The sequence below is a fragment of the Phoca vitulina genome, unplaced genomic scaffold (genome assembly GCF_004348235.1).
Source record: "Phoca vitulina isolate PV1807 unplaced genomic scaffold, GSC_HSeal_1.0 scaffold45, whole genome shotgun sequence".
Taxonomy (NCBI): Eukaryota; Metazoa; Chordata; class Mammalia; order Carnivora; family Phocidae; genus Phoca; species Phoca vitulina.
Genome location: NW_022589748.1, coordinates 3,315,937 through 3,341,173, shown reverse-complemented (window position 1 = coordinate 3,341,173; position 25,237 = coordinate 3,315,937). Strand labels below are relative to the sequence as shown.

Here is a 25,237-nt window from a genome sequence, read left to right as displayed (position 1 = left end):
CTCTTTTCCTAAATGCCCCTGCCAGGGGCGCGGAAGCTGCTTCCCGAAGTTCACCATCTCTGGTTAGCCCAGTATCTGCTTTCTACCCTTCCACCGTCTTTCAGCCGCTGCGTTAAACAATCCCCTGTATCAAACGCTATTTCAAAGAGCTAGTGCGATTTGTTTTCCTGACTGGATCCCTTAAGTTTTAGAAAGAAGAGAACATTTACTATTATATGAAAGCAATACATTCCCTAGTATCTCCCCGCTCCCAAGCCCAGCCTTGGAGAAGTCTCCACTTGAGTGGCTGGGCGGTCCCCCCCCTCCCGCCCTGCGCCTGTCCCCACCTGCCCTCCACTCTTGTCTTCCCATCGGGCTTCTAGTCACAAAGGGCCGCTCTCGTTCCTGGATCCTCGGGGGCCCCAGACACACATGGCAACGGGGAATCTGGGTGGGGAGTATGGAATTTACTTTATTGTTCTGAGTCTGGGTTTTGTTCTTTAGACATCATGACTCCTGGACGGAGGGGACGCGTCCCACCTCCCGGACTCGTAGTCCCATGGGCCTGTTTGGATTGTTTTCCAGGTTCAAAGTGCACTGAGAAGGCTTCACAGTTTTAATACTTCCTAGACGCTCAACTGAGGCAAAGTGACAAAATGGCCCCCCCACCCCCGCCCGCCAGAAAAATAAAACCCCAAGCCCCCCGACAGCAGCTGCTGCAGCCGTATGAAAAAATAATACAAATTCTTCTTAAAAAATAGATTACACAGAAAGAACCCAGAGGACAGAGGGCCATGGGTGGCGGGGGGAGCCTGGGGGAGAAGCCCGGGAGGGGTACTGAGATGAACTGCGGGGGCTGGGATGCTGGTGGACACCTGCCTCGTCGCTCGGCCCAGTGTCCCTCTGTGGCTCCGCCCGGCAGCTCTGACCCAGGGACGCGACTCCCCTCTCCCCCAGCGGACCCTCCCTTCACCCTGAGGCCTGGTACCTGCTTCTCACTAAAGTGGCTTCAAGAAAGAAATGGGAGACCCAAAGCAAGAGCGGCCTGCGGCTGAGCGACCGGGGACTTCCGTTCCACGGGGGCAGACCTCTCTGTGTTTGGGGGTTTGGGTAATTATCAATACCTGTGGCTACTGAGACACCCCGCCAGGGGGCTGACGCACCCCAGCAATGTGGCCTCTCCCCCACCCCGCGCCCTCCCCTACGTACCCAGCCGTCAGTGGGCCCGGGCCGAGGCTGTCTACCAGCCCGGCCTCAGAGGGGCTGCGGACAGATGGGGTGTGCATGGGACGGCTGGGGGGCGGCGGGGTGCAGGATGGGGTGGGACTCACGCGGGCCCTCCAGCTCATGCGAGGAGAAACGAGAGGGGTTGGCCCCACCAAGACAGAGGTAAGGCAGGGCGAGGTGACGGTGTGTATGCAGCCAGGCCAGCTCTGGGGCCAGGGGCAGAGATGGGGCAGGGACCATGGCCCCTGGGAGGGAGGAGGCCAGTCGGGGCCTGGCACTGGGGGAGGAGTCTGGGCGCCTGCCGCCTGGCTGAGTACTCCACAGCCGGCTGCGACCCGCAGAGGAGTGCGGTGCCGGCGGTGGGGACGGGGGCGGCCGGGGCTCAGTCGGGGACCTCGGGGTGGGCAGGAAGTCCGCTCTCGCCGCGCCGGTAGGTCTCCCAGAAGCCCCTGTCCAGCTGCTCTAGCTGCGGGCCCAGTGGCAGGTGGCCGGCCAAGTGCATGCGGAGGGTCTCCAGCCACTGCTCCAGCTTCACGAAGGAGGGCCTGGGGTGACGCGTGGGTGGGGTGGTGGGTTCTGCTCCGCGGGGGGGGACCGGCCCCACCCCTAGGGCTGCTCCTGGCGGAGCCCCGACCGCACTTACCTCTTCTCAGGGTCCAGATCACAGCAGTGCACGGTGATGGGGAAAAAGCTCGGTGGACAGTTTGGGGGGCAGTAACGATCCAGGAAGCCTCGCACATTGAGGCCAAAGTCCATGGTGCGGGGCAGGTAGTCAGGGTCTGCATTCACCCGCCCAATGATCTGTCCCGCACAAGGCCCAGCAGTTACCCATGGGGGCAGGGGGCGGGGGAGGGTTCCCTGGGGCTGGGAACAGGTCACACTTGGTCTGGCACCCGCCTGACCACCACGCCCCCCAGGGGTGGAGGTTGCTGTGGGCAGCCCTGTTCCCAGGAGCTCCCCCCCAACCTGGGGCCCCTGCAGACTTGCAGCCTGCAGCCCGGGAGTGGACAGGAGCCACCAAGCCTCATGCCAACTGCCGCCCGCCCCTGGACCTACCTCGCACAGGACGATTCCAAAGGAAAACACATCCACCTTCTCGTCATAGCTGCGGCCTGGGTGAAGAGACCGGCTGTCAGCAGGTGAGGCTGGATCACCGGCCGAGGCCAGGAGGTGGCCGAGGCCAGCAGCCTCCAAGGGACCAGGGCTTAGACTCTGCCCCCTCACCCCCCTGACCCCACCAGGTCTGAGCAAACCTTTGGGGGATGAGGATGAGAGCCCTGGGCAGGGGGTTCCAGGCCCAGCTCGGCCACTGACCAGCTGTGACTCCAAGCAAGTCATGGACCATGTGGTGGCCTTGAAAAATATCCATGTCAAACCCCTGGGACGTGTGACCATTTATTGAAAAAAAGGTTTTTGCCAATATGATCGCTAAGGATCTCGAGATGAGAGAATCCTGGATTATCTGGGCAGGCGCCAAGCACCACTACAAGTGTCCTAAGAGAGACTGAGGAGGAGGAGACACGGGAGAGGCGGCGGGGGCCACGAGCCCGAGACCGCCACCGGCAGCTAGAAGCAGCAAGGAGTGGGTTCTCCCCTCAGATCCCTGGAAGGAGCACGGCTCTCCTGGATTTCCGACTTCTGGCTTCCAGAACTATGAGAGAATACATTTCTGTTGTTTTAAACCGCCCAGTTGGGGGAAATCTGCTGATGGCAGCCCCAGGGATGGGCACAGACCCTGAGCCTCGGGTTCCTCAGCTGTGACGTGGGGAATAAGACCATCTACCGTGGGACATTAAAAACAACCCGTACGGCTGCTCTCACGTGTCAGATTCTGACGAGTTTACAAACCTTAGCTGAGCCTCACAGCCCCCCCTAAAAGCAGGGAGCCCCATTTTGCAGGTTAAGTCAGCAGTTATGTTAACTCTGGGTGGGGATGGTGCCGAGATGCCCCCGGACCTGCCCGCCGTGACCCCATGTGTGCACCTGCCCAGGCGGGGGCTTTATAGCGCACCGTGTGGGCCAAATGTGGGTCACTGGGTGACGGGCCTGATGAAAAAGAAATGGAGTGGGAGAGAAGCCCCGGGCGGGCCAGGCTGTCCACCACCTACTCCCTGGGCCCCGTGAAGATGTCGCCTTGCATGGGACTTGCCGGTGTGATTAGGTTCAGGATCTGGAGATGGACAGAGGACAATACAACCACAAAGGTCCTTATGAGGGAGGCAGACACGGAAGGAGACCTGACAATGGACCCAGAGGTCAGAGAAGGTGCCAGGGTCCTAGCCTTCGTCGGAGGCAGGGGCCTCGGGCCAAGGAACGGAGGCAGCCTTTAGAGGCTAGAAGGGAAACAGGTTCTCCCCTTGAGCCTCCAGAAGGAGCCCAGCCCAGCCGGCACCTGACTTCAGGCCGGTGAGACCGACGCTGACTTCCCACTCCCAGGACTAGGTGGTAATTTGGTTTTTAAGGCAAGCGGGTGGTGATTTGTTACAGCGGGACAGGAAAGGAGTCACAGGACCCAAGGAGGGAGCCGAGGAGGAGGAGGCGGAGGCCGGGGACTGGGGGGGCCGCAGACCTGCCTGGACCCGCCGGGCCTGGGCAGATGTGACGGGCGGGCCGGCGCACTCACCATTGATCATCTCGGGCGCCATCCAGTAGGGGTTGCCCACCACCGTGTATCGCTTTTTGCGGTCCGGCTTCTTGAGGCTTCGCAGGTCTTCGGGCTGTGTCTTCTCTTCCACCATGAGCCGGGCCAGCCCGAAGTCGGCCACCACCACGTTCTTGTTCTGAGGTGACAAGGAAGTGGGGCCTCACTGAGACAGGCTCCTGGCACCACCCGCGCACCCCACGCCTAGCCGGGCCCGATGCGCAGACGGCTCCGAGGACACGCCTCGGACACCTGGGGGCCTGGGAGTACTGTGTCCGCCCCATCAGGGCGCCGGGCCCACCCGGCTGTGCGAGGGAGGTGGTGGTTCTCATTCAAGACCCAGGTCTCTGCTTGGCCCCGGACAGCTTTCTCTCTTACTCCTCCCTCCAACAGTCTGGGGAGCTGCATGTTGTTTTTATCCCCACTTTACACATGATATTACTCAGGCCCAGAAAAGTTAAGAAAGTTGCCCAAGGCCATCCAGCTGGTCAGCTCCACTGTTTTCGGTTTGCAGGAGCCCCTCTAGGCCCGGAACCCCGCGGAGTGGAGACGCTGACGGCTGTGTGTCCCCCGCAAGATGGGACAATCAGGGAGGGGGCCCCCCTGAAGGCCGGGGGGCAGGCAGGGAATCCTGGGGCACTGGTGCCAAGTCAGGGGGCTGGGGAGGTCCTCTAACGGACCCTACGTGCCAGCCCCAGGATTGGCCACGGTGCCCAGACACCGAGGAGTGGGCACAGAGGTGGAGGCGGCAGGGCCCCAGCCAGGCGGGGCTTAGGACCAGGCTCACTCTGAAGGGAAGGACTCTGTCGCCTCTGGGAGTGACACCAACGCGGACAGCTGCCTAGAGAAAACTACAAAGACAGCAGGTGGAAGGGGCTGAGCATGCGCAGGGTCCGCCAGGACTGTTCTAGCGCTGATTCCCGCCCCATCCCTCTGAGGGCCTCCACTTTTGAAGAGTCCCCCAGGGACTAATGGTACGGTAGGGCCCAGACCCTGCTATGGGAGACAGCTCCAGGGAGACCAGCCAAGGGTGACCACCGGATTCTCAGAGGCCACAAATGGTAGGCAGAGGTTTTGGTTTGTGCAGAGATGGATTCTGGGGATGCGGGGGCGGGGGGGGGGGGCCCACAACCCTCTCCAGATTTTCGGGGTTGCCCCCTGCTGCGGAGTGGAAGCTGTGACAGGTCACCCTTTCCCGGCCTCGCACACCACATGGGCTCAGCCCTGCGGTGACGCTCAACGCCAGCAGGAGCAGTGTGAGAGGGCTCCAGCCTCGCCCACCTGTCTGTGCTCACCGCCCACTGCTTTCCCCCCATTGCTTTCTGAGCCCACGAGCCCCCAGAGCCTCCTGGAAATTCCCAGTGGGCTGAGACACCCGCCCCCACCCCCTGCCCCGCCGACTCCAGGGTGACCAACTCACTGCTTCCTGTCATACCGCCAGGCCTGAAACACTTCCTGTACTGAATTCGTTTGGCAAAAGCCTGCCTGGAGAAACTTATTCCTCCAGGCCTGGATTTCAACCTGCCTGTAGTGTGATGAAGAGTCTCCTTCTCCAAATTCATGTCCACTTAGGTTCTCTAAGTGACTGTATTCGGAAACAGGACTTTTGCAGATACTACTAGTTCAGATGAGGTTATGCTAGGTCTGGGGGGGGGGGGGGGCCTAAATCCAGTGCCTGCTGTCTTTGTAAGAAGAGGACACACGGGGGGGAGAGTCAGGCAGAGGCTGCAATGACGTGGCTGCCGGCCAAGGAATGCCAAGCGGCACCAGCAGCCTCCAGAAGCCAGGAGGGAAGCATGGCACAGATTCTCCCTCAGAGCCTCTAGAAGGAGCCCACCTTGTCAACACCTTGGTTCAGGACCTTTTGCTTCCTGAACCCTGCGAGTGCATTTCAGTCGTTCCAAGCCATCCAGTCTGTGGCTCTCTGTGATGTGCGTGTCCTACGTCTCCAGCTGGGCATGGTCGGCCACCCCCCGCTGCCTCCTGTGGACAGCCTATGGTCCCCTCCGTCCCCACCCTTCAGACCCTGGGCTCGCCGCCCTCCCCCCGCCACCCCGCACTTCCCCACTTCAGTATGTGGCCCTAGAGCCTCTCAGAGGCCGGCCCAGGCCCCGCTCCAGGCCTGCAGGATTCCTGCTGCGTGCGGTAGGCCTGGCCGCCCTGCCGTGGACTGTTCTGGCAACACCACGCTCACAAGCCATCACAGGTGACCCGTCACTTTCTCCTTTACCCGTTTCTCAGAGCCTCCTAACAACCTGGGATGCTGACGGCTCAGAGGGCTGGAGCCACATTCCAAGTAAACGGCCGAGCCGGGTCCGTCTGCCTCCTAGCACTGCTTCCGGACGGCCCGAGGAGGAGTGGAGGGGGCGAGCCCGGACCCCGGTCTCCGAAAGGGCCCCCGAGGCTAGGAGTGTGCAGGGCGGGGCTCCTGCGGTCTCCCTCCCCGGGCCCAGGCGGCTCACCTCTCGGACCAGGCAGTTGTGGGAGTTGAGGTCCCGGTGGATGATGTTCATGGAGTGAAGGTAGGCCTGGGGGCAGGGGGCATGGAGGTCAGGAGGCCGCTGTGCTGAGGGGTCCCGGCCCAGCCCAGCCCAGCCCTGCCCAGCCCTGGCTCCCCAGAGGCTGCCCCAATCGGGCGAGTGAGGGGTGCTCTTCCCACCCCCATCTGATCCCCCCTGCTCTTTCTCAGAGCTTCCTGATAGCTTCCGTCTCTGACTTCCTCGTCAAGTTTTAGGTTAGTGGGACAGAATCTTTTCATAAGCGGGGGCAGATCACCCAGCCCCCACTCCCTCCCACCCCCCCACCAGGCCTACTCACCATCCCTGAAGCGATGTCCTTGGCAAAGCTCACCCTCTGACTCCACGGGTACTGGCTGTCCTGAGGGGGCAGGAGAGAAGGGGCCAGGATGGGCCAGCGGGGTCACGGTGGCAGAACGGTTGGGGCAGAGAGAAGCCAAGGCAGCAGGTGTCCCGGAGAGTCCAATGACCCCCACCCCCCAACTCTCTCTTGCCCCCACACCTGTCCGCATCTAAGGGGTGTGGCTGGATTAACTCAAAAACGTCATTTTCCGGTACGTGATTTCAAACATAAAGCGGGGGATACTCCTCTGTAGCTCCCGATCCAGCTCTTTGGGGGAAAAAACCCTCTATCTTCAACACAATCCCATTCTTTCAGGTTTTTAGAAAATCTGCACCTACTTTCCTGTACGGGCAGAGACAGACGGGGCCAATGAGAGCGCCTACTGAGCACTAGCGAGTAGGGCTCTGGGCTCAGTTCATCCGGGGAGACGCCTGGTTCTCTCACCCCATCCCCCCACCCCCGCCGGAGACCTCAAGTGGGGGGTGAGGACATCAGAGCATATAAAAGACCAGAGTGCAGTGAGGACGCCCAAGAGGGTGTAGCCCGGCGTTTCCAAATTGTACTTGACTACAGAATTCTTTCTGAGAAGTCGCACCTTAGGGGCCTGCAGGGACCCAGCCTGAGGGAGGGAGGCATCTGGGGTGCAGGAAGGGAACAGGAGCGCTTGGGCTCAGGGGGATGCCGAGCTGGGGCACCGTCCGAGAGCACCAGGTGCTTACAAGCTCCTCCCCAAATACGTTCTCAGTTTACATTTGCAATTTTTCTCCAAGGCCTTCAACAAAGTTCCGAATTTTGCAGAACATAGCAAATAGTAAAAAGGCTCCCAGAGGAGAGGTAACAAAGGTGCCTTTCCTGAGGTGTTCCGCCCCGTGGCAGGTAAGGCTGGGTCTGGCTGCTCTGGGCCAGGTCGGGGGTCCACAGGGCGGCCACCCCGAAACAGCCTGTGTGTCCCCTCGGCGAAGCTGCTGCCCTCTCTGGATGCGAGCTTTAATTGGGAGTTGGTGGCTCCCTGTCTGATTCAGAATCAGGGTTTGGAGGGCCCTGGAGACCGGAGGCCAAGCCCGCTGAAGGGGCCGAGGGGGCCGAGAGAGCAGCTGCCTGCCCAGGGCCCACAGTGCTGGTGGCGGGGACGGGGCAGCAGGTGGGGGCTCTGCCCGGGCACTCACCATGCTCTTGATGATGCCCCGGAGGGTGCCCCCCTTGATGTACTCCGTGATGAAGTTGAGCCTCTTGTCCTTATAGAGTACCCCGATGAACTTGAGCACATTGGGGTGCTCCAGGCATCTCATGACCTTCACCTGGTGGGGTGCAGACAGGCTAGGCCGGGGGCTGTGCCCCAGTCTCTTTCTCCCTCCGCTGCCCCACCAGAGGCCACCACCGGTCCCGAAGGTGGACGAGTCCCCGCCCGCCCGGCCCACGCCACACCCGCCGGCCACCGTGCGGTCTGCGTGCGCTGCGCCCACCCCCAGGGATGCCCTTGCCCCTCTCGCTCTCCTGGCGAGATACTCTCTCTTCTTCCAGTGTGTGGCTCGAGCGTCCCATCCTCCCGGAACCCCGTGTCACCCCTCTCCATTGAGGGGGTGGCAGTTCTGCTCACTGACCTCCTTGAGGAATGTCCTCTGGGTCTCTTCGTCGAACCGGATCAGCTCCTTCATCACCATCACCTCGCCCGTCTCCCGGTGCGTCACCTGTGTGGGGACACCGAGGCACGGCGACTCAGTACCGCTGCCTGCCTTGTAGGAGGCCCTAGCCGCACCCCAAAACTGCGGGGGAGACGGACACACCCGGCTTGAAGCTCTTCATGGGCATTTCAGGTGATGCCCCCAGCCCCCGAGGGGCAGGACTTATTGATTCCCTCACAGATGAGGCAGTGGGGCCTCAGGAGGCTGCCGAGAGCGTCCAAGGTCACCCAGCAGGAGGGCAGGCGGTGGCTGGGGCTCAGGTCCAGGACCGCCGACCCAGGGCCCAGCTCTCTGTCCTCTGCTCTGCTGGGCGGTCTCCTGGAGGTCGAATGGCGGCTGTGCCAAGGACTATCTCCCCCCCCCCCCCCCCCCCCCCGGGAAGGGGACCAGGCACAGGGCCTGATGGGCACCTTCTGTATGATCCTGAACCTTCCAGCCTGGTCACAGCCAGGGGACATCAGAGCCAGGGAAGGGCTTAGGTCTCTACTGGGGGAGCGTGGGAGGGGGTGAGCAGTGGAGGGGCCATGAGGGGTTGGCCTCAGGCTCAGTACAGGGCCCCCGGGGAGGGAGCCTTCTGGATCAGCCTGGGTCACCCTCCCACCCCCCCACCTTCCAACCACGTCCTCCACATAAGGTTTGGGGTCTCTCTGAAGGCAGTCCCCTCCCCCTAACCAGCTCCGGGAAGCCCAGAGGGGCAAGAGTACGGGCTAGGGAGTCTGGAAGCCGGGTGCCCCTTCCACTGTGGGTTCCTGGAGGCAGTGGAGGGAGGCAGGAGGACTGAAGGGTCTCACCTGGACCGTCCCCCGCTCCCACTTCCGGCCCCACCCCTGCACAGGCCCACCTCGTACCTTGATGGCCTGGCCAAAGCAGCCCTTGCCCAACACCTCCCCATGGATGAGGTCCGATGGCCGGAAGATGCGGTGTGGCCGGCAGACCACGCGCAGGGATTCGGAGCGCCCCAGGTCCTTGCGCTGGGAGGCTGGGGAGCCCAGTGAGCCAGCACCCGGAGACCTGTCGATGCTGTAGCTCCTCCTGGGGAGGCACACGCCGTGCTCAGGGTCTACGGGGCAGCTGGGCACCAGCAGCCCTGACCCCTTCCTCCTGCCTGCCACGCTCCCATCCACGCCAGTCCACGTACAATCAGCACCCCCACCCCGCTGCGGGACAGCGTGGCACAGGGCGGATCTCCTGGGCGGTCGTAAGGCTCTCGCCCCATCCTGACGCCAGCACCCAGAGCCGTGCCCTAGGCCTGCCATCCTGCAGGTGGCCTCTGCAGGACCGTCTGCCCTTGGCCTTCTCTGCCTGGTAGCCCAGGTCAGATGCTTTGTCTCCCAGCATTCAGGTGCCAGGCCCTGGGGTGCGGAGACAGACAGCCTGGCCAGGAGGCCGTAGGCCGGCCGTGTAGCTGGCTCCACAGGGCAGCTAGAACTCCTGACAAACGCATGCAAGGAGCAACTACAGGCCTTCCCCACCACCGTTTCTTAGAGTAAACGCGATTTCCCCAGAAGGTATCCCCCAAAAATCTTTGCCCGGAGTCCTGAGCAGGCCTCACGGTGAGTGGAGTGAGGATCAGGCTGCCTCTGGGTTTCTTCCTTGTGCTCCCCCTCCCTTCAAGAGAGTATGGGGTCCCTGGCACTTCCTGCCTGGACCCCGCAATGGCCCGCGAGCCATCTCTCGGCTTGGGCACCCTTGGGCACAGGGGACCAGAGCGGTCTCTGAAACACGCCCTTTAGGGGGCCCACCCCTTCCCAACGACAGTCGATGCTCCCACCGTCCTGAGCTACCTACCTGCTGTTCCTTGAAGCCAGGGCGCCGGTCCGCCCTGGGAGCGCTCTGTAACCCCCAGCCGGGGGAGCTGGGTCCCCTGCTTTCCCACCTCTCATGACCCCGTCTTAGCTCTCTGCACCCCCTGCTGGCCTGCTTTCCTGCAAGGCTGACTCGCCCACCGGACTGGGAGCTCCTGGAGAGCAAGGGCCAGGCCCCATCCCCCTGAGGCCCGGCGTCCGTGGAAGTATCTGGATACGACAAGGCACGGCGCTGACTTACAAGACAGGCTTCTGCCGGGGAGAGCTGCCCAGTTCCCCGCTGGGAGTATGAGTTGGGGAGGCCAGGAGGCTGGGCTCAGGCCCCGGCCCATGGCCCAGCGTGTCGTGGGGGTCGTGCTCAAGAGTTAGCTGGAGCAGGCGGCTGGTCTCCTGGATCAGCAGGTCAATCTGGGGAGAGCGGATGCGCGGACAGGTGAGTCCAAGGTGGTGGGGGAGGAGTCAGGCGTGAAGGCACTCCAATCCTGCTCACCAGACTCGGGACCCATACCTCATCCAGGGGCACATTCCGGATGGGCGTGCCATTGATTTCCAGGATCCGGTCTCCGACATGGATGGAATTCTTCACATCTGGGCTCATGCAGCCTGGGTCCACCCTGTGCGTAGAGACAGTAGTGGTCAGGCCCCTGCCCGCCTATCCCCTGGAGCCTTGACGGGAAGCCAAGGCCGAGCGGATCAGATCGGGGTGTGGAGGCAAATTAATTTCTATGTTGCATGCCCTGACAGATGGCACCGGTCTAGAATCTGGAGTTCTGGTTTGGTGGGGAAGAATTCTGTCATTGATTACGGATGTCAGCTGTGGGTGTGAAAGTGGAGAGAAGTGGTCTTTGCTGCTCCATCCTGGAGGCTCAGGGGCTCCCGCTGGGCAGAGTGCGGTCTCTGCCACGGAGGACAGACCGAGCCTTCCAACTGCCCGGTGTGTTTCAGGCAGACGAGCGGCACGAGATGAGTCCTCAGAGGGTCTGGATCCTTCGGCTTCCAGATTCCCAAACTGGCCCCACAAGATGAGGCTAAGGCTTCCTTCCACTCCTCCAGAGTCAGCATTACAGGGCTAGCAGCCCACCCTAGCCACAGCTGCAGGCTAGAGACAGGATGGCACCCTTCTCGAACCCGTGGGATGGCCAATTTGCCAAATTTACTTGCTTCTTTGAATTCCTTGGTTACCTTGTTTTCATTTTGTCTTCACGAAAGCTTCTTAAGGGATGTCTACTTTGTCTCTGCCCTGAGATGGGGAAGGGGTAGGGAGTGGAACAGAAAGGAGACTGGGGACTTTAAGAAAAAGGTTTCATAAGGGGGCGCCTGCGTGGCGCAGTCGGTTAAGTGTCTGACTCTTGGTTTCGGCTCAGGTCGTGCATGACCTCAGGGTCGTGAGATCAAGCCCCACGTCGGCTCCGAGCTGAGCGTGAAGCCTGTTTGGGATTTTCTCTCTCTCCCTCGGCCCCTCTCCCCTCCTCGTGTGTGCACTCGCTCTCTCAAAAAAAAAAAAAAAAAGAAAAAGTTTCATAAAAATTCTCTGTTATCAAGAGTATATTCTCACACAGGGGCGGGGGGGGGGGAAGCTCTGCCTTTCCCTGGAAAGGCAGGTCATTTGTGCGAAAGGAAGAAGAGAGTTGGGCAGTCATCACCGTGCAGCCATTGCAGAAGTTAAGTGATACAGCTAAGAATCCACCACGGATGCTAAAACCATGTGGGGACAGGCTGCCGGGGGCAGGGTATTTACAGATTCAAATCTCACAAATGACTTATTGATTATGTTTCAAAGGGAAAAACAATATCCCGGACAGCAGACAACTGACTGTACTTTAACCAAGTAAACAAAGGCGACATCCCCAATAAAGGGCATGCTTTATTGACTTCGTGGGTCCGGTCGGAGGATGCAGGAAGGACACGGCATCATGAATGCCGCAGCAGGTCAGAATGCATAACCTGAATCCGATAAAGCGGACGCAGCAGCCGAACCCAGCTGGGGGGGGCATTCTACTTATCAGCCCGTGCTCTTCGTAAATGTCAAGGTCATGAAGGGCAACGAAAAGCTGAGGACCTGTCACAGATTCAAAGAGACTGAAGGGGACACGAGGGTTCGATGCCATGTAAGGTCAGGGACTGGATCCTGGATGGAGGGAAATGGCCATAAAGGATGGTGTTGAGAAAACTGGCAAAATGTGAATGTGGACTCTGTGCTGGATTGAAGTATCACGTTAGTGTTAAATTTCTTCAACGTCATAACTGCACTGTAAGACACGACTGAAAATTATGTAGGAGAATGCCCTTGTTTTTAGAAGAATGTGTGAAGTATTTGGTGGGGAGGGTCAACAGCACCCGTAACATACTCTCAAAGTGACTTGGTAAATAACAGCACCGTGTACATACGTGTACGCGTAAATATAAAGAAATCATACAAACGTACAGATGTGTACGTGTACGAGGAAACACACATACCCTAAATGTGGCAAAAAAAAAAAAAAGTTAAAATTGGTGAACATAGGTGAAGGCTGGGCAGGTATTCAATGTACTTACTTTGGGAAATTTCCTGTAAATTTGAAAATTTCCAGATAAAAGGTTGAAAAACAGTGAGTATCTTTCATCGATACACGCTTCTCGTGGGTACGGTCTTCCAAGTATATTCCTTAGCCTCCCTGCCTCCCCTCAGTCTCCTGCTAAGGCGGCAGGGGGCTGGGGCACAGAGGGAATTTAAACTTTCCTTCAGATGCCGCTATCGACAAGAAGAAAAGCGGTCCACGAAGACTCGTTCAAAACGAACAAGTGAATCGGGTCAGCAGCCTCTGGGCAGGCTGGGCCGCTCCTCTGAGGGGCGTGCTCTGGGCCGAAATTGCTGGGCCAGCAGATGCAGGCTGGTGAGCATGCCCATCCAGCGAGGGAGGCAGGGAGGAGGTGCTCTTGGCTTTTTGTTTCCAAAATCCTGCCTGGTTTCGAGAGAGCAGCTGGTCTGGGAGTTCCCCCCGTCTCTCTCACCAGTCCGTCCGCCTGTGTATCCGAGGTAGCTGCCGGCCTTGCATCCGTCCCCGGCACCACCTCCCCTCCTGACCAGCGCCTCGCCGTGGAGCCGGGACCGGACAGCTGTGGGAGAGGCGTGCGCGGGACCCCGTGGAAGCTGGCGCTTGGCTCGCATGCCCACTCGGGGGACGTTTAAAGCTACTTCTCAAGGAGTCCATCAAAGCCCAGGAGAGATCTTAGAAGGCTCCAAGGTGCCCAACTTCCTCCCTGTATGGACGAAGACCCTAAAGCCCAGAGAGGACAGGGGGCTGCTCAGCGTCACACAGCGTGCTGGCCACTGGGCTGGCTCCTTTATCTGCCTTCCTTCTTGTGTTTCAAACCTTTTCTACATCCTTTAGAACCTTCGTTAGGGATGACCTGCTCACATCCAATCCTGGTTCCCTGAATCTGGTCTGCCTGAACATGTTTTTATTTCTCTCCCTTTCTGGAAGAGTATTTTCATCAAGGACAGAATGAATCTTAGGCTGATGGTTATTTTTTGCTCAGGGCATTGAACACATCATTTCGCTTATTTCCAGCTTCCACTGTTACTGTTGAGAAATCAGCTGCCCCCCCCTTTGAAGATGATTTGTCTATTCTCTATGGCCACTGTATCTTCAAATACTGCCTCCCTCCCACCATCTCGTGCTTCTCCTGGGACGCCAAATGGCCTCCATGTGTCCTAACCTCTCTTTCACGGCTTTCATCCTTTTGTGCTTCTGCTTCTCCCTTAGGTAGTTTAGAGCCCTACTCCGCTGTTAAACCCTCGTACTGAGGTTTCCATTATTTCGTTTCTAGGGGTTCTGTTTGGTTCTTTTCCAAATCTGTTTGCTCTTTACTCATTTTTTCCAAACATCTCTTATTGATTACAACATACTGAGTGTAATTATTTTACATCGTTTCCAATCATTCCAGTCTCTGGAGGTTCTGTAGGTCTGGTTCTACTTCCTGTTGTTTCTGCTGGCTCTCGCTCATAGTAAGCCTTGTTTCCTTATGCGTTCAGTGATTTTTCACTGAATTGCCCATCTTCCTTGGGACACTTAGCTCAGTAAATTCAATGAAAAAAATCTGCATCTGATTCTATCAGGGACTGGGAACCAGTGCCAGTTGGGAAGTACTTAAAACTTTTACAGTTGTAACTTGCGGGTTTTTGAGCCATCTAGGCATATGAATTTGGTCTGCAAACCCAAGTTTATGTATTCTCAGGGGAGAGTCCCCCTCCCTTCCATTCAGGCTCAAATCAGTTTATCTTTCAGTTCTGGGAGTGGGGGGCTGATGGAAGAAGATGTGGTCTGTTTCTCACTCATCCTCACCCTGAGAGCCCTCTGGGATCTCAGCCTAATGGAGGAGGGGTTCTCTAATGCGGGACCGGCTTCCTCGAGCAGGTCAGGGCTTCAAGAGGCCCAGCCACGAAAGGACTTAAAAACTGAAGCTTAGGTTCATTCATTTTCGATTTGCCTCAGGGCATGGCTGTCTTCCCTGGTTCTGGGGACGCTCCTAGGCTCCCTGCATCGATTATCCTTGACCTGGTTACTCCTCTTTCTTGTTGGGTTATACATAGATTTAAAAAGTTTTAATATTTTATCTAACACCTGTCATAGTTTTTAAAAGAATGACTGGACCAGGGATGTGGCACACCAGGTTGTCAGAGCCGGGTTCTATTGGTGCCCAGATGCTTGCCCAGCCCTAGAGTCCACCCCCCCCCACCCCCAGCACCCATGGCCACAGCCACACTCACCCCTGGACGCGGACGGTGTGGGAGTGCTCTGTGCTGCAGCCTGGCGGGCCGTGTGGGGGGTCGATGGAGACTGAGAGGCCACGTTTGCCATGAGCTGAGGCTGGGATGGATACTAGGGTAACTGTGTGGGGCAGGCGGGAGCCGGGGGAGTCGGGCAGGATCTGCTCGATGACAGGGGTCACCACGGTCTGGTAGTAGCAGTGTCCACTGCAAGGGCCACAGGTGGTAGGGACCCACAGAGGGGGAAGAAAAGAGTGTCAGGACAATCACCAGCATCACCACTCCCCCCATCTTCCAGACCCTGGCTCTTCTCTCCTCCCCACCCCCCCTTCCGGCTCCCCGTGACAGGAGGGTCGTAGCTGCCCGCTAGGCCTGGAACAGGAACTGAGCACATCCAGCCCAACCCCTACCCCTCTCTGGAGCTCAGTCATTCTGGGCACCTCTATTCCTGTCATGCTGTAAGCTGGCCAGAAAAAGGCCTGTGGATAAATCCAGTTCAGGAGGAAGTCATTAAAAGCCCATTTGGGACTAAGCCATGCCGCCCGGGACATCCAGCTTTATCAGCACTGTATAACAAAGAAATTTGTCTGGTCTTTGTCCTGGTTCCTGGGAAAGAGGCTCTAAATCCTTGGAATACCTGAGCTTGTGTTAACAGGGGACGCAGGATGGGGGCCAGTCACCAGAAAGAACCAACCACGGGATTAGATGAGGGGTGGGGCCTGTGACCCAGCCTCACGACCTTGGAGGGAGGGGGTGGGGTGGGGACGGGGGTGGCTGAAGATTAAGTTTAATCATGCACCCAATGATTCAATCAATGGTGCCTACATAATGAAACCTCAATAAAAACTGGTGACGCCAGGGCAGGTAGGGGTGTCACATGTGCTGATTCCATGGCGGGGGGGGGGGTGCATGGAAGCTCCACATTTGGGGACCTCCTCCCAGAGTTTGCTCTTCGTGTCACTTCTGCTGGCTGGCCCTCATACAAAGGGATCTGCGCCCTTTATAAAAACCCCTGTAATCCTAAGTATGGGGCTTTCCTGAGTTCTCGGAGTCGCTTAGTGAATTCTCAAACTTGAGGGGTTGTGGGAACCCTTGAACGTGGGGCTAGCTGGGGACTGGGTCTGAACTTGCGGGGTGCATGCCAGAACTACACCTCCGTGACACGGGAGAGTGGGCGTGTGAGGCGGGAGTTCTCAGTGTGACAACCGTGTCATTTCTCAGTGACTTCTACACCGAACTTCTATTAACACCTGCCCCACGCGGGAAGGGAAAGGACCCCGGTGTGGAAGACCCGGGACAGGGTGGGCACCCCAGGTTAGGAGGGGGCCCGCACACTCACCAGTACAGCTTGGAGTGCTCCACCAGCGTGTAGGTGTCCCCGTCACCGATGAAGGTCCCGCACGTGAGGCAGATGAAGCACTCGGGGTGGTATTTCAGCTCCCCGGCCACCTGGCAGGGGGGGTGGCAGGGACAACCCGGCTCAGCAACCCCTTCAGTCCCCACAGCTCCTTCCCTCAGCCTCCTCTCAGAAGGGCAGCTCCAAGCCAACTTTGGGGGCCTGGCTGACCAGCTCTAGGATGCTGGTTCCAGAGACACACAGACAGACCAATGGGCTCAGAAGGCAGGGGGGAGTCCGAGCCAGCGAAAAGGAGAACCAAAGAGAGCCGGGGTAGGGGAAACCCGTGAGGACACACACATGCCTGCACCATGTGTGGGGTGTGAGTGGGGCGGGGCGCTTACCATGACCAGCCCCTTGGTGATGTGCTCCGAGCACCCGTGGCAGGACTCTCCATAGCGGGCCCAGTAGTCCCTCTTGCAGAAGAGCTGCCCATCCTTCTCGTAGTACTGGTGCGAGAGGGAGGCACTGCATTCACAACACCTGGGTGCAAGAGGCACAGGGACTTAGTCTGGCCCAGCCCCTTTCCCCACAGCAGGTGCCTCTGTAAGAATTAGAAAAAGATGTGCCTTCCTCGGGCAGAAGAAGCCTGTGCTGGGGCCCAGGGTTTGGCAGGTGGAGTCCGGGATGGCTTCAGCCTCTCTTGGCCCCTCAGCTGGAAGCCTCTGTGCAGTGCACAGCCTGGACGACCACCCACCGCGCCAGATCATCTGGCCAACCTGCCACTCCCAGGGTGAGAGATGCCCTTCACATCTGAGCCCCTGCCCCTTGTCAGGCATGGGAGATGGCCCAGGGAAGACAAACGACTTGCTCTTGCTCACCAGCGCGGTGGAGCGGGCGAATGGAACCTGGGTGCCTAGGACTCAGGTGGGGCTGATGCAGATGGCAGTGACCCGGTGGAGCTGTGAAGAGCTACCAAATGCTGGCACCTGCCCACTGTCTTGGCTAAATGTACTTAATCCACACTGGCCACCTCGAGGCAGATGAACTCTGGAGGCTCTAAATGCCCAAGGTCACGTGACGGAGGCCACAGACCCAGAGCCAAGCTACTCCCTGTTCTACTACGATATAAGGCAGGAATGTGGCTCAGCAGACACCAGCCAGGATCAGTGAAGACAGAGGATCTCCTGTTTCCTAGACCTTATCCAGCCCTTGGGTGCTGCAGCCCCAAGAAGGGGGCTCGGCCTGGCCCTGCTCACCCCAGCTCAACCAGGGCCCCAGCGCCTGCACCCGCCCTCAGAGGAGCAGTGCATGCAGAACACCCAGGTGTGCGGTCATCAAGGCCAGGACCCCCTGCCCTGTCGGGAGGGGCTGCGGGAGAGGCCGGGCTGGGGCCCCTGAAGGGAGCTGCGGCGAAATGATGCACCTGCTTCCTTCTGTGTTATCCCACAGGCCAGGAGCTAGACCTACATGCCTGGCTTCCTTCCACCCAAGAGTGAGTTGGATGGGGACCAGCAGCTCAGCTAAGTCAGGATGAGCAAATGCAGAAATGCACGATGCCCACTGGGAGCCAGCCGGCAGGGGCACGGGCCACGGGCCACACTGGGTTTTGAAGAGCCTGACGGAGGGTCCTGGCTGCATACGTACGTCTGGGCCAGAATACACAGTGAGCAGAGAATCTGCCCGACTCCGCTGCTGTCTGAGCACTCTGGGTCATGCGCCAAGGTCAGGCAGGGACTTGGTACCAGGCTCAGAGCTCGCGCCGTTAGGAAACAATCCAGCAGAGGGGAGGGCGGCAAAGACCGGGGCCTGAGTGAGACTGCCCGGTGCCCAGCAGCCAGGGCACCCTCAGCCTCTGCAGCCAGCACACGGGTGGTCGCACTGACGGCACTCACTGATGCTCTTTAGGAACTGGGGATGAAGAGGACAAGAGGAAGGCAGCCAAGAGTGCTGGTGGGACACTGTCCCTTTAAGAGGATCCAGCCAGTTCCCCATTGTCTGGGAGGCTGAGGGGGGGGGCGGGGGACCACAGCCGGGGGCTGGGGGCTGGGGAGGAGAAGGCACAAAATGCCCGGGTTCAGATGCACCGGGGTGGGGGTGCATCCAGGAGGGGGGGGGCTCCGATGAGCTCTCCCTATGAAAGGTGGGAGTGGGGCAGGGCGGGCCTCCGGAGACGCCCTGGGATGTGAGAGGAGGCAGCGGAAGCCACGCTGGCCCCGAGCCATGACGTCATCCTCAGCCCTTCCTGCCCCCGCACACGCGGCCCCAGCCCCGGGGCGCCCTTAGGGGGCGCGCATCTCACTGCGGGGTGGGCGAAGGGGCAAGTAAGGCGGCCGCCCAGGAAGAGGGGGATCCCTAGCGCACGCCCTCAGGGGCCTCTAACCTGGCGGGAAGGTGCGCGGCCGAGGAGCCGGCTCCGCCAAGAGGCGAGCGCGCGCACCGCACCGTGACCTTGGGGAGGCTCCCCCGCCGCCCGCGCGCCCTGTGCCATCAGTGAGTGATTCACTTTGCCCTTCCACTGGCTAGACAGCACGTCACAGCAGTGTCCCCAAAGAAATCTCCCCCTCACTGCTGGCTGCCAGGCTGCGGGCAGCAGGGCCCCCGTCTGCCTCTGGGTGGGTGGGCTGCTGGGGGCTCCGGCGCGGCTCGCCTTCCTCTGGGGGAAGAGAATGCTCTTCTCCAGCCTGCAAACTCCTACCCCCGCATCCCGCACCAACATTCCCCACTGCAGCAGCCCTGGAAGACCGGGGCGCGGACTCCCCCAACGGCTGGGGGAGCGCAGTAGGCTCCCGGGTCACTGCTTCCTTGAAGCCTGCTCAGTCACCCGGCTGGGGTGCCCCGACAGGCAGCCGGCACCGCCAGCCTCTGCCATCACCCCGAGGGCTGAGGTCCCGTGCCAGCCAGCCACAAATGCTGGACCCAGAGAGAACGGAAGTGGTTCCCGGAGAACACTGCACCTGGAGCAGGTCCCACCCCCAGCACCCCAGAACCGCTCCCGGGGGGCACGGCCGGCTGGGCCTCCATCTCAGACGGGGGATCCAGCCCAGGCTCACAGAGCAGCTTGGTGCCGGCACTCAGGGCCTCAGTGTACCTCTGCGTGTGGAAGGCACTGAGGAGCCCCTGTCCCTGTCCATCCCTTCACCTCTCAGGCCCATATCCGGCCCCCAGCCAGAGGAGGAAGGTGGGGCTCTCAGGGGTGCCCCCACACATGCTGCTGCCCCCAGCAGGGATGTCAAGGGAGAAGCAGCAAGCACTGAGGGTGTGCAGAGACGGCCCAGGGCCAGGCAGGCACGGAGCCAGGCTCAGGGACTGAGGGCTGCACTGCGGGGGCAGTGGCCAGCTCCGCAGTGACAGGTCCATCCCTCCCAGGGATGCCCTCTAGCCAGGGCCACATCCCTGGAAACCAGGGGCGAAGGAAGAACAGCTGGAGGACCAGCTTCGCCGGGAGACCGGACCACAGGGCCAGAAGTCTCAGCAGCGGCCGGCCTGCTTCCCCCCAACAGGCGGCCAACAGTGACCAAGGAGTTTCAGTTCTCCTGCCCCCAGAGCAGCCCCGTCCCAGGTAGGTCTGCCCCCATGGTGGCCTCCGGCCCCAGGGGACCCTCACACCAGGAGCCCTGCCTGAGGTCTGGGCCAGTTTGGGGGCGGGGGGGGGGGCCTCTGGACTTACTTGGCTCCTCTGAGGAAGCGGCTTCTTCTTAGGGCCAGCATCCCTTGCAGCAGGGGGGCAGCGCAGGGGTGGCCAGGCCAGCTGCTTCCCCATCCTACTCCAGGCCCTCAGGATTGGAGGCTGCAGAGGGTGGGGCCAGCGTGGCCACACAGCAGGGGAGGAGGATGCAGCCTGTGGCTGAGGAGGACTTGGTCTGGGCCCACAACAGGAAGCTGTTGGGGGGCCTTCTGCCTGGGCTCTGCTCTGGTGCAGGCAGGGAGGAGGTGGTCCGCACTCCGCCCTCAGCCCTGCACACCTGAGAGAGCGCCCTCCAGGCCCCTCGGCCTCCGGTTGGACAAAGGCACCGGAGGCTCCGGACTCTCTGGGGACAAGGACAAGCTCCAAAGCAGCTGCTTCTTCCGGTGCTGCTCCCAAGGGAACAGAGGGTGACTTCCGTGGACGGTCTGTCCTCCCTGCCTGAAAGGTCCCCCGGAGAGGGGGAGACCGCACCCCGGCCCAGGCTCTGAACCCCGTGCCCGCTGCCCGCTCACCCCTCCTCACCGGGGGCCCAGCCCACCCTGCCTCCGGGGAGATGTCACCAGTGGCCCCAGGCCATCGTGCTGCCGGCTTCTGAGAAGGAACCTCCCCGGCCAGCAGCTGGACCAGAGCCAAGCTCGGACCACTCACAGCCTGGCCGCGACCTGCCGAGAGGTGGGGCCCACAGGAGGTGGGACAGGCAGAACTGAGGAAGGAGCGGGCCCTGTGGTGACAGTGACCCCCTGTGCTAATGCCAGAGGCAGGCCGTGTGCCTTCACAACTCGCCCATCGCGAGGAACTCGGGGCCCCGGGAGCCGGTGCCAGCCCCATGTCATGGCACCGAGAGGCTCTGAGGGGCAAAGCAAGTAGAGTCCAGAGCCCGGTGCCAGGTGGCCATGGGGCCCGGGCAAGCAGTGACTCCCCCGGACAGTGCCTCGTAACGGTCACGAGGGTGAGGACACTGCTGGCCTGGCTGAGATTTGGGGGCTTTTGGGAGAACCGCACACCACGGGGCCAGGAGCACTTGTGGAGGCGAGAATGCGGACGCCGTGGCTCTTACTGCCTGTGGGCCCCCTCTCACTGTGGGAGCCTCCCCTGTACCCCCATCACACCCGGGACGGCGGCACAGCCTTCTGCCTACTGCCCTGACCCGGGGCCCTACTTGTCTCCTGGTCACAGGGCAGGGACCCCCTCCAACGCTAGATCCTTTCCCTCTGCCCCCCCGCTTCCCTGCTGTGGCTTCTGTCACCGCATTCCTGGCCGTCCCCCCCGTGTCTCCCTAAATTCCACCTCCCTCCCTGCCCTCAGCACCGGGGCCCCCAAAGTTCTTCCCGGTTCCTCTCGGCCCCATCCTGCAATCCGTCCACCATCTCAGCATCCTGGCCCCAGGGAGCTGCCTCTCCAGCCTTCCCACCTCTGACGGGTCTCAGGCCACCTCACCAGCTCGGGGGCCGGGCACTGCCATGCTGGATGGCCCGCTGCATTTCAACGCGACGTGGCTGGGCACAGCTCAGCATCGACCCGGTCCCCAACTCCAGGAGAGCTGAAGGAGCGCCATCCTCCCCAGCAGCCAGGGCAAAAGCCCAGACGACTCTAGATGCTCCCCCTGCTATTCCCCAGTCCCTGCTCCCGCACCCCTCACCTCTTCACCTCTGCGGTGACTTGGGAGCGAGGCCGACACAGGCTCCAGCCCGTGCTTGCATGTAAACTGCACAAGTCATGGTACCTCACAGGGTTACGGTGAAGGCTTAATGAAATCCAGTTGGCCCTCGAACAATGCAGGAGTTAGGGGCACTGATCCCCGCATAGCCACAAACCCACAGGCAACTTTCAGCTCCCCCAAACTTAACTACTCATGGCCTCCTGTTGACCGGAAGCCTTCCCTGTAACATCAACAGTCAATTTACACGTATTTTGTGTGTTATACGTAGTACCTACCGTGTTCTTACAGCAAAGTAAGCTAGAGAATGTTATTAAAAAATTCATAAAGAAAAGACATTTATGGTATCGTACTGTAAAAAAATCTGCATATAAGTAGACCGGCACAGTTCAAACCTGTATCGTTCAGGGTCAAGGGGAACGTTAAGAGTGCCCGATTAACAGCGGCTAATATGACTACTGGCCAGAACTGTCCCCTCTGTCCATTTGTAGTCACTGTCCTAGGTCAGGCCTTATGAGCTCAGATCCCTGAACTACTGCGACAGTCCCTTCCCTGCCAAGTCACCGCCATCTGCCCACTGGGATGGCATTTTTCAATAGCACTTCCGCCCACGTCCCTCCCCTGCTTTCTGCAAACCCTCGGCTGACTCCCTACTGACCTTGGAAGGTCCTTATCTTGGCCTTGGGGTCATTTCACAAATTGATCCCAACCTTGCCTCCTCCGCTCGCTCTTTTCCAACCAGATGAGCTCTTCCCATGTGTCTCGGGGCGTGTGGCTTTCTCCGCCTATCCAGAGCCCTCTTTGTCCCTGAAGGCCTCTTTGTGAACGCCTGACTGGGAGCCCCGGGCCTGGCACCTGCCTCTCTTCTGGCCTCACCAGCCAGGGTGGGCGCTGTGTGTTCACTTCCCTCGCTGGCTGTGTGACTTTGGTCCCAGTAATGGAGACAACACAAAATCTACTAGACAAAGTCCTTAGCAAGGTGCCTGGCCCTTCCTGCATCGCAGAAAATGTTGGACGTTGTTCTTAAAGAAAAACAAACAAACCTTGCCAGAGGTTCCCACTGCCTAAAATAAACCCCTTTAGCTGGCGGTCCATGCCTTCCCACCTCAACTCCGCTGTTCGCTGACTGGCCCTGCCCTGTCACCCCGGCACCCTTGGCACCTGCCAGGCCCGTTGCCTGGAACTGCTTCCTGCCACACTTCTCCATGCGGGAAATCTCACGTCTCTGAGAGCCCGGTTCTGGCCGTGCTGCTAACTCTAAGGCCATCCCCTGCACCTGCCTCTCAGGATGGTCCTACTGGGTGGCTGGGCCACCTTTGGGTCTCCCTGTGGCTGGCCACAGCCCTGACACTTGGAGTTAGCTCTCTAAGGCTGGCCCTACTGGGCTGTGCATGCTCACAGTGGGGTCTGGGTTGTATCTTCCTTCCTTCTCTGGAGCATGCTGCCCTCCACGGCCTCCCCCTGCCTAGGAGCCAGTAGGGCTCAGTAATACCGGTGGAAATGCAGGTCTCCCCCCTCCTCTCCTTAGAGATCTAGGATGACAGAACAGAAAGGCCCTTGGGGACCTTCTAGTCCAAATGCCTCATTTTTACAGGTGGGGAAACTGAGGCCACGGACTTGCTGGAAGTCACAACCAGAGACGAGGGCACCAGAGGGACTAGCCAGGTCCCCCGGACCGCTGACCCAGCCTCTTGTCGCTGGCAGGCCTTGCTTAGGGCACCCCCACCCCAGCCAGCGTGCCCTACCTGAAGCAGTCTGCGTGCCAGTCCGCATTCAGGGCCTGGAGGTACTGGCCGTCATAGATCCTCTGGCCGCAGCTCGCACACACGGGCAACTCACTTCCTGCAAGGACACAGGGGGTCAGGACTCGCTCTCCGGAGGCGCAGTCTGGTGTAGGCCCAGCCTGCTCTGCCCACCCCACGTGGACCTGCACATCCTCGTGCACACACACAGAGCACCTAGGCACTGTGCCTAGCAGAAGGAGAAAGGACGCCGGTCTGAGAGTCTTGCTGAGACCTGGGCTAACTTGAGAAGCCTCTGTGGGCCTCAGTTTCCCTATCTGTAAACTGAAGAGGAGGAGCGGACTTCCAATCTCTAGCAGGAGCATTCTTCTGGGTCGACTCCTGTCTGGCAAGGTCAATTGGGAGAAAGAAAGCAGTAGGATTTAGAGATAAGGCAGCAGGTGACACCCTTGTCACAGTCCCTTTCCTCCCCTGCCCGTCCAGGAAGAGGAACCTTCAAAGGGCAGGGACTGGACAGCGCTGGGTTGGTATATCCAGAGCTGAAGCCCCCATAGGAGGAGAAAGGCAGGAAGCCCAGAGGTGCTGGCCTCATCTGAGTCCCAGCTATGCCTTGGCCTATGAGGGCCTAGGGCTGCAGAGCTGGGCACTCCCAGACACCTGCTCTGGGGACGCCTGGCACCTCCTCAAGCCGGCCATTAGGCATGCTTAGTCATTCCAGGGGCCTGGTATCCTTGGAGCTGGGTGGGTCCTGGAGGATCTCTCAAACCTGCTCCTCTCCATTGTACAGATCGGGAGACTGAGTCCTGAAGAGGGCAAGCCTGGTCATACAGTCAGGCTCCCAGGCCACAGCCTGGTCCTCCATGAGGATGGAGGGACCAAAAGGCAGAGGTGACAGTGAGATGGGCCCTCGCCCCAAGTAGGCCTTCAGGGGCCTGGGGGAGGGCTGACAGGAGCCCTAGGGAAGGGCAGGGCTGGAGAGGCTGGCATAAATGGGACCTGCATTGGACCAGGTGAGCCTCTGTGATGGCTGCTGGGGAAACCCCAGGAAGGGGACCCCCCCCCCAAGGAGGGAGTCTTGGCAGTCTTCATGCCCTAACCGTCCTGCAACCCAATCCTTGGGCTCCAGGAAGGAGAAAGGGGCTGAAGAGGAGACTAGGATGAGAGTCATCCTCCCAGCCAAGACTGATGGCAGGCACTGGGTTTGGTGCAGGGAGAGGGGGTGGGGGCCCCCCCGGATACTGCCGACAGTTCCCTAGAGGAGGCTTATCTCTGCTCTGCCCATGCGGGCCCCCAACCACCAGTACCGGGGGTCAACTACCCAGCTCCCAATTGTAAAGACGGGGAAACTGAGGCCTGGCACGTAGCCCCCGGCTCAAGGTCATAGAGCTGGGCGGGCAGCTCGGACCCAGGGCTGCGGCTTCCCCAGCCCCTCTTTCTTCCCGGCGGGATAGACAGGATAAGGGATGGCCCCAGTGCGAGCCCCGGGTGGGCAGAGCACGCGGAGGGAGGCCGGGACCGGGCGGGCAGCGCCTGGAACTCCTCCCGGGTGGTCGTCGGTCGAGCGGGGGGGGGGGGGCAGGCGGGGATGAAAGAGAGGAGGGGCCCAACCCGGGCCGAGGAGGGGGAAACGGGGTGGGAGCATGTCAGGGAGGGGCCTGAGGGCTTGGGAAGGGCGAGCTCATCCCCGAGGAGGCAGGGGCGCGGCCTCGCGGCAGACCCGGCCTCCGCGGCCGCCCGGCCCGGCCCCCTCCCGTGCGCCGGCTCCCCCGGCTGCCCCCGCGCGACGCCCCCGCCCGCCCGGCCCCCGGTCGGCGCCCCGCCCGGCCCGCGCCCCGCGCACCTTCCTCTCCCATACGTTCTTCCCTCCAGGT

At 60.4% G+C, this 25,237-nt stretch overlaps 1 protein-coding gene across 3 annotated transcripts; it reads right to left on the bottom strand.

Annotated features, from left to right (window-relative positions):
* Nucleotides 1-320: 320 nt before the first annotated feature.
* LIMK1 (LIM domain kinase 1) lies at nt 321-25,231 on the bottom strand. 3 transcript variants are annotated; one of them, XM_032430916.1, is made up of 16 exons: nt 25,207-25,231; nt 23,370-23,466; nt 16,684-16,822; nt 16,283-16,392; nt 14,944-15,150; nt 10,702-10,807; nt 10,435-10,601; nt 9,237-9,420; nt 8,308-8,394; nt 7,873-8,004; nt 6,665-6,724; nt 6,310-6,375; nt 3,830-3,986; nt 2,263-2,318; nt 1,850-2,007; nt 321-1,751 (listed from the first exon to the last, which is right to left on the bottom strand). In XM_032430916.1, the coding sequence occupies exons 1-16, from the start codon at nt 25,217-25,219 to the stop codon at nt 1,589-1,591; spliced, it is 1,902 nt and encodes a 633-aa protein (XP_032286807.1). In that variant the 5' UTR covers nt 25,220-25,231; the 3' UTR covers nt 321-1,588. The 3 variants fall into 3 exon arrangements, with proteins under 3 accessions (XP_032286807.1, XP_032286809.1, XP_032286808.1); XM_032430918.1 differs by lacking the exons at nt 23,370-23,466; nt 25,207-25,231 and adding an exon at nt 22,283-22,647; XM_032430917.1 differs by lacking the exons at nt 23,370-23,466; nt 25,207-25,231 and adding an exon at nt 19,950-20,118.
* Between the last annotated feature and the right edge of the window lie 6 nt (nt 25,232-25,237).

Excerpts from the sequence above, each read along its gene's own strand:
- LIMK1 (XM_032430916.1), bottom strand. Across the intron at positions 9,421-10,434 it reads CCCCGGCAGAAGCCTGTCTT|GAGGAGCTACAGCATCGACA; the intron begins GTAAGTCAGCGC and ends GTGCCTCCCCAG. Across the intron at positions 3,987-6,309 it reads ACAACTGCCTGGTCCGAGAG|AACAAGAACGTGGTGGTGGC; the intron begins GTGAGCCGCCTG and ends TTGTCACCTCAG.